This window comes from Pseudoliparis swirei, chromosome 16 (genome assembly GCF_029220125.1).
Source record: "Pseudoliparis swirei isolate HS2019 ecotype Mariana Trench chromosome 16, NWPU_hadal_v1, whole genome shotgun sequence".
In the NCBI taxonomy this organism is placed as follows: domain Eukaryota; kingdom Metazoa; phylum Chordata; class Actinopteri; order Perciformes; family Liparidae; genus Pseudoliparis; species Pseudoliparis swirei.
In genome coordinates this window covers 14,206,940-14,215,044 of record NC_079403.1, presented here as the reverse complement: position 1 = coordinate 14,215,044, position 8,105 = coordinate 14,206,940, and the positions used below count along the sequence as shown (strand labels likewise).

Sequence of the window (8,105 nt, the reverse complement as noted above, 5' to 3'; positions counted from 1 at the left end):
ATTATTTTTAATAAGTCATCAGGACCAACATAGCAACACAGCCACCGGGTTCCCCATTGAGACGCTCACATGCACAGGTTACTCCAACACTGAGGCGCGGGGGAAGACTCTGCTCACTGAGCAGAGTCTTCAGAGTCGTGGTTTTAAATACATCTTTGGTCATCAGCACAGAATGGATGTCCACATAATTAGCAATGAAATGTTCATTTTTACTGAGAAGTGACTGCTCTGTGAACGCCTCTTTATTCAAAGGGCCTTTGTTGATCCTAAATAAAATTCTCCAACATGCTCTTTCTGAGCATAGCTCCGACACGCCGGCATCCCACATGCACCTAATGAGCTAATTACATTTTTGCCTGCGAGGGCGGTTTAGGAAAGCTCCTGCTGTCCTTTCCCCACTCAGTTGTTTATTTATACCCCAAAAGACCACAAGCAGCCAAAACAGCCCAACACAAACCGGTCTCATACCTGAAGCAGGAGTAGCACACAAAGATCTCCTGTGAGTCTCCTCCTGACACAAGGACCCAACTGTTTAGCTTTGTGTAGGCGTGTGATGATAAACTGAGCGTGTGACCAACGTTGGGAATGCTTGCATTTAAGATTTGGCTGAACATGTTTTCCACTTCATAGTAAAGGCCTAATGTAGTGATTGTCAATAGCTTGGATAAAAACACTTCTCACTGTTAATCAGTTAATGACGCCAGGACACATAACACATAAACTGCGGGCACACGTAAATCAAGGACAGAGAAAGGCTGGCTTCCAGTTGAAGAAATGTAATAGTCTACGAGGGGTAATTTACTCATTTTAATCAGGCATGACCCTTAATTCGATCATTTTTGTGATGTGTGTTCATGTGTGTAAGAACAACTCCCAAACACAGCCTGGACAAATCAACTTCATGTATTGTTAGCATATTCCACAAATGCTGTTAGACCCTTTATGGAAACCAGTATTATAAACACTAAAGAACACAACAGAAACAAATCCACTGTGAAGCAAATGAGACCCCTATCACACACATACACACACAGAGTGAAACTCTTGCAACTTCTCTCTTGAAATACAAAGTGACTTTTCAAAAGCAGTCCAGATCTCACTAATTTATTTTACATCTGCCAATGTGTGTCACAGTGGGTATTGTGAGATCACGGTTCCATGAAGAACATAATTGGGCTGAAGGGGAATAATGTTTGAGGGTGTTTACCAGTTCCTGTAATAGCAGTCCTGGAGGTTTCTGCTGGCTCATCCCACCCCAGCTAGGAGATAATAGTGAGTTGTAAACCCCATGTCTACGCTCTAAAACAGCCCTTGATGACAGTGTGGTGATGTCAGTGGCGTGGCGTCCAGGCTCTGTTAGCACATCAGTGACATCAGAGGCGGCGTCGTGGCAGGACCTCCAGCTGAATCTCTTTTTTAGCCACACCGACTTACACAGGCTGCACTCACCACAAAGATCTTTTAGGATTCGGTTCATCTTTCTTTGTTAAACATAATGCTTGGTCATTTCTGTCTTTCATTGTTCTTAATCGGTTCTTGATGTTTCTATGGCACATTTTATAAGATTAGAAGGAGTTGAGTCCATATCCTCCCAATGGATGAAGTCCAGAGGTTTAATCATCCCATGTTGGAGATCCCTGAAACAAAGTATGTTGTTAGATATCTATGGACAATCCTCATAAACAACAACAGAGAGTACAGCTGTCCTGCATATAGCAGTAGAACTGACTAAGATAGTATCCGTGTTCTGCAACTTCAGGATACAGCATGAATCATGTTTTCCCGAATCCTTACTCTGAAATCTGTTACACAACAGCTATAAAGAGAGGAATGCTCAAATGGAGCCTTCGTGTCCACTCCCTCTTCTTCTGTCTCTTTCACACTGCTCTGCTGCATTCGTCATGTCTCTGGAGATGTGATGAAATGAGCAACACTTGAGGAAAGAGTAAGGGTTGTTCAACAATGTCCACCCTGGAGCAGAAATTAATAAGCCACAGACATCTTTGTAATGACATCATGATTCAGAAGTTAAAGTTAAAACAATGGAGCATACAGTTGTGGAGCTGTGCTGTATGACCATAGAAATGAAAGTAGTATGTAATTTAAAAGTCCGCAAAAACTAATAGTATTGTATTCCATTGAAGTATCAGAACAAGGTTTAGTGTAGTGGGCCGTACAAAAGCCCGTTCACTACCATGAAAGTGTCACGAAAAAGTCATATCCAAAAGTCCTAATATAGTATGTCAAAGAAATGTCACAAAGAAGAAAAATCCTACTAGAGTAAAGTTTGTCGAAACATGTCATAAAGATATAGTATAGTCATAGTATGTTATCAAAAGGCGTCGTATAGTATTTTGAAAAAAAATCATTAAAAAGTTGTAAGAATTGAAAAAAGTCTGAAGATAGTAATATTAAAGTAATAGTATCATGTCAAAATTACAGTATACTTATTTTGACTTAAAATAAATTCAGAAAAGGTCACACGAGTCCAAATAAATCCAAATAAATCATAGAATATCATGTCGAAAGAATTGATAGCAAAGTCACAGTATGTCGAAGAAAGAAAAAAAGAAAGTAATATTAATGGTATGTCGAAAAAGTCATAAAGCCTTACGAGTTACGACATATTACTTTCTTTTCTTTTTCTCATCTACTTTTTAAAAGTTATAGCATCCCAAAAAATTATAGTATGCTATGTCGAGATAAGTGATTGTATCGTTTGTCAAAAAGAATCACAAAAAGCCATCCGTCTAAATATTAATAAAAAAAGTCCAAACTCCTGTGTGCGCCTCTGACTCGTGTAAGAAACCTGGGTGCACTTGAACGTGTCCATCTCCAAAACCCGGTAAACACCGTGGGTTTGAGCTCTTTAACACAAGCTGAACACCACGCTCATCCCGTGCCCTCAGAGCTCATCTCAACACCTGACCTCGGTTTCATCTGCTGTGTGAAATTAATGCGCCAGCAGAGAAGCCAAATGCAGCGAGGCTACCGGCCGATTGTTTGTGATGAATTCACTTTGGCTAACCCAGACGTGAGGAAAAAACAGCCTCCGCAACACTCCACCTGACAGTTGGTGGGAGGCAGCCTCGTGGCTCTCTTGCTGCCCATTAAAAGATTCCAACCTGACTCAAAATAGGACAATGACGAAAAATAGTCTCCCGTGTCTGACGCCAACAATTAATGGGGTCAATTTCTAGGTAATGAAACAACAGCTGTGCTTGAAGGAGCATTAGCTCGCCCTGTTTATTCATCGAACGCTGTTATTTTGTGGTTTCCTATCACTTCCTTCCTGTCGTGCGCTGCTTTCCGTCTCTTCTCTCCTCACTTCCTGCCGATGTAGAAGTTGGATATCTGAATCATGCCGCTCTGCTTGTTGCTGTCGGGCAGAGAAACCAGTCTGTCAGCTCGGCTCTGCAGCAGAAGGATTCTCAGTGAATGTTACAATCTCACAGCATCGGCTGAGGCCAAGGGATCTGGCTTAGCCCTCAAACTGTCTGCGCGTCTGAGCCGACCAACGCTTACTGGCCCCAAATGTTGGGCGAGTCCAAAATAATCACTGCAGAAAACATGTTGGCAGCATACCGTATGCTAAAACTAGTCTGGAATGTATTTCCTGGATTTTCTTTTCTTCGTATGTGTCGCTTATTAATAAACATTGTGTAGTTTTGAAATGGAGAATTCCTCTGAATTAATTGCACATGTCTGACGTGTTCACTTTCAGTGTGGGGATGTGTGACACTCAATAATCAGCTCTGAGCGTGTGTGCTGACATGTTGCCCTGGTCAGACTCTTGGAGACTTGTTAGCTATATCAAGTGATTAAAAAAAACTGGAAAGGTTACTCTTGCTTGTACAAATAACACTGGAGTTATTGAGGTCACGGGAGCCTGAAAAAATAATGTAGTCTCTGAGTTAATACTATCATATCATATCTATCATCATATCTATCATCATATCTATCATCGGACTGCCCGTCTTCATAGACAGCATGAGATTAGACTGGAGAACTGATTAAAATGAGCAGTTTGAGAAAAAGAGATGGAAGCACCTCTATTGGTTAAATATGAATCAGCATTAACCACCGCTTACACACAAACACATACACGCCCTTTACTTACACACACATCCACCCCCCACCCACCCCCACACACACACACACACACCACCTACACTTGTGCCTGCAGGCTGCTTAGGAAGTTATCGATGCAATACTGCGTCGTGTCCCCTTCCAGGTGAGACAGGTAGGTGTAGAGTTTGACAAAGGTGCTGAACGGGATCCTCGCAGCACCGCCCTCCTCGTCCTCTGTCAGGATTTCACACGCAAACTTAAGGGAACTCAGGAGGGTCTGAGAAACACAGAGAAAGCAGACAATAGGATTTTCTCAAAGAAAGACACGGACACAAAATATTAAAAGGTACCCTCAGCCTTCGAGGACGATCACGTGATAACACAAGCACACACTGCAAATACACTTACATACAACTTAACTTTAACTGTTATGCATCCAGACATAGTGACTGTGGAAGGTTACACACATAAATCAATGTGGAACATGACTGCCCTCATGTGGAAAAAGAGTTCAACAGTCCCACTGAGCACATGACGTTGGTAACGCTGAGCTGCATCGTCATCTCCAAAGTTCTTCTCTTTAATGCTCGATCTGCTGCTTTGAAACAAAACCATTGGCTTGAATTGGCATTGCAAAGATTCAAGTAGTCAGAGATGGATTCATCTCTGGAGTCTGGGCTTCTTGATGGACCTTGAAGTCTGGATCACAGCTGTCTGGATCTAGGCTAAACACGACAAGACCGGACTGTGAGATGAACACTAGAAACGACTCGCTCAGGGTCTCCAGCTGTGCTTGGCCTCACAGTAGGTTTTACGGCTCAAGGGAAGTGGTATAAAGTGGTGTTAGCGTTTATATCTGGCCTGATATAACATCTTACCCCTCCCAGAGCACTGCAGCCCAGGGCAAAGAACTCCATCCAGTCGATGGCTGAGCCAAAACTGCCCAGCGACAGCAGGGCCTCCAGCTGATCCATGGGGAGACACAGACCCTTCCATTTCATCTGCACTTCCTCCTTGCTGCATGGTTCACTGGCGGACAGCTAAGATGGCAGGAGGATGGGGTGTGTGTGGGGGTGGGGGGTAGATGAGAACACACACATCGGTTAGCTAGTTTACCAGATATGTGCTATTATTCAGAATTATTTGTAGAAGTAAATTCATGTATGTAATTATGGTAAGGATATGTTTATTACCACTCCAAGCTGGTATATTTATAAGATACATGTCTGAGTGTTACTATAATGTCCACAATACCGTGTAGTATTCATGGTAGATCTGGGGCCATGAAGTTAGAAGACTTTTCTTTTTTTTATGAATGAATAATCTTTATTTTATATTAATTTAGGATAGGAATATATAAGCATGTTTTGCTTCTACCTATACCTTTTCAGTCTGTTTTTGTATATTATATAGAATAATATTGTATTGTATTTGATTGACTGAATAAAATTACCCAACACAACAACAATAACTCTGTTATACTAATAATACTGGGATAGAGACGCTGGAATATATCTTTTTTTCATCCAATAACGACAGTATTAAGCAAAAGGTCACGTGATCACTTATTTAGGGTGTGGCCCTGCTGAAGAGAAAGCACCTGTTTGTGGAGAGTCTTGAGGAGACCAGGAGTCAGCCCAGTGTCGGTCTTATGTGTGGCATTCGTCTCCAGCCTATCCTTGACAGGCAGACACTCTCCTTTAAACAGCGCTCTGAAGTATCTGGTAGGGGACACAAACATTTTAAATATATAAATATATATATATATTTACTAAAACACTGTGCTTAGCTGTACCCTGCTTGTCACTCATCTCCCCATGCTAATCCAATAAAGTGATAGAAGCCCACTATGAAAATGATGAACGTGTTGGCATTAGAACGAGCTCTCATGAGGATTATTAGTTAAAAAGTGGCCATGGATCAGTTCTTTGTCAGACACGTCCTGATATTCCTCTTGTGCAAAAGGGCAAACTCGCTCAGCTCACCTCAGTTTAAAAAATTCTAAATAATAGTTTTGCAGTGAATTCAGAGGCAGCCTGACTTTCACTATCTCTGAGAAGCGACACAGCCTGGTGTTATTCTAATAGCAGAGAAACATCTTGTAACCCAGGACACATTTCAATTGTTTTTCTTTCACCATATGGCTCACTTCACTGCCTTTTGCTGTAAACACTGCCAAGCTACATTGGCGAATAAAATAATACGACTGTCCTCAGGGATACAAAAAAACAACCAACAACAGACTTTTTATATTTAAATTCCACCCAGCACTTCTCATGTGCTTTTTCTTTTAGTTGGAGAAAGTCAGATGTGTTACCACTGGAGGACTCAGTGACAGCCAGTCAGGCCAAAGATGAGAGATGCACACGTGAAAGGGGCCTGCAGTTTCAGTGACACCGTTTATGATCTTGTTGACGATATTAAGATTGAAATAAAACATAATCACATGCATGTCCAACCCTGTACCAAACAACCACAGATTCCACCTTACGCTGCAGACCACAGCAGCAGATCCGTGGGCTGTGTACGGATGGCTGCCTTGGAGAAGTTCTTCAGGATGTCTGGCAGCTGGGTGGGGATGTTGATTTGCTGGGCACAGAACATTGTGTCTGGAAGAGGCATGGCTGCAACATAACACATTGCAATAAAAAGTCCAATGAGCAGATCGATGAAACAAATGAAAAGTGGCAACTCGCCAGCCACTTCAAACTATAGGCAGTGACAATTACCAAACTATTAGTATGCACATGTCATGGAGGTAAAGACCGTGAAGGTCACGTGTCTCAGAGATACCGACTTAAGCTGCAGATGTATGCACGTCCTCCTTTTCCTCAACAGACCCGTGTGATGAATTCAGGCCTGGGTCATAAAAGCAGCCGGGAGACGACGCAGTGGGCGCCGTCACTTTGGCAGCGTTAACGGAATGAGAAACGGCCCCAGCAGGAAAGTAAAGGGCCGAGCGCCACGTGTCTGAGTGGACACGACAGGTGGCGCGTTTTACGGCCCGTTCACAGCCGGTGAAACGGAGCTAACGTTCAGGACACCGCGTCAGACGCGTCGGTAACCGGGAAGTTTGTCTGATAACAGCTCGCCTCAAGTTAACGTAGATCCATAGAAACGGGCAAATAACGCTATTCTACGTTTTGATGTATTGTAATGGAAAGCACACTCATCCGCGTTATTACTGTTAGTTAACGCCATATGTCTTATCCGCTCGATTTAAATCAATAACGCTAAATGTATTTAGTTTTCTACTAAACGATCCCCAGCTTGGCAAATAGCCAACAGATATAATGTTCCTGCAGAAAACTGTAACGTTACCTGGACTGCTGAATATTGAGTGTGAAAAAAGAAACGCACAAGGCTAAAACTATGGCCGGCTGCCCGTGTGTACAGTGTTCATCGTCGTCGCCTAGCAACAGAGTTATTCTTGCGTTTTTAAGTGCAGACGTCATGAGGCCCGAGGCGCAACACCGCCCCCTTCCGTTCGAGAATATGGAAGGACAATTCACCTTTAACACGTGTTTGACATACAATTAAAATGACTGTGAACTAAAACAACATTACTCTTCCAAACATCAATAATACAAAAAATGCACGATACCACACAAATAATGTCTCGTGGAGAAGGAAAGCTTGGACTTTTTATGGTGAATGCTGAATTGTTACTGATGAATAAATGATCAAATAGAAGATTATTGAATATCTTTGTGGAGAATTAAATGACAGTTCTCCATCAACTCAGTATGGGATCGCAACTGGTAAACCGTAAAAATGGTGCTGCTGAAGCAGACAATCAGAAATTTTCCATTGGCACAACGCAATTTTAAAACTTACTCTATAAAGCCGTTAAATAAGTTTACATTGTTAGTGCAATGCCAAGAAAAATCTAAGCGGCTCTGGAAATGTTTACAAAGTCTGACGTGTACATTCCCATCCAAGTGGTCCAAGCTGGTGAAACCAGGAATCTTGTCAGATACAAGTCAAAAACTGTCCTTAACCAGGTGACGCACATTCTGACAAACACATGACAG

General features: G+C 42.3%; 1 protein-coding gene across 3 annotated transcripts; it reads right to left on the bottom strand.

Moving 5' to 3' along the window:
• Window positions 1–792: 792 nt before the first annotated feature.
• On the bottom strand, window positions 793–8,039 carry ropn1l (rhophilin associated tail protein 1-like). 3 transcript variants are annotated; one of them, XM_056433629.1, is made up of 6 exons: window positions 7,393–8,039; window positions 6,558–6,695; window positions 5,672–5,792; window positions 4,950–5,111; window positions 4,173–4,348; window positions 793–1,637 (listed from the first exon to the last, which is right to left on the bottom strand). In XM_056433629.1, exons 1-6 carry the CDS (start codon window positions 7,524–7,526, stop codon window positions 1,526–1,528), a joined length of 843 nt encoding a protein of 280 aa, XP_056289604.1. In that variant the 5' UTR covers window positions 7,527–8,039; the 3' UTR covers window positions 793–1,525. The 3 variants fall into 3 exon arrangements, with proteins under 3 accessions (XP_056289604.1, XP_056289606.1, XP_056289605.1); XM_056433631.1 differs by having other exon boundaries at window positions 6,563–6,695; window positions 7,393–7,442; XM_056433630.1 differs by having other exon boundaries at window positions 6,563–7,468.
• Window positions 8,040–8,105: the final 66 nt, after the last annotated feature.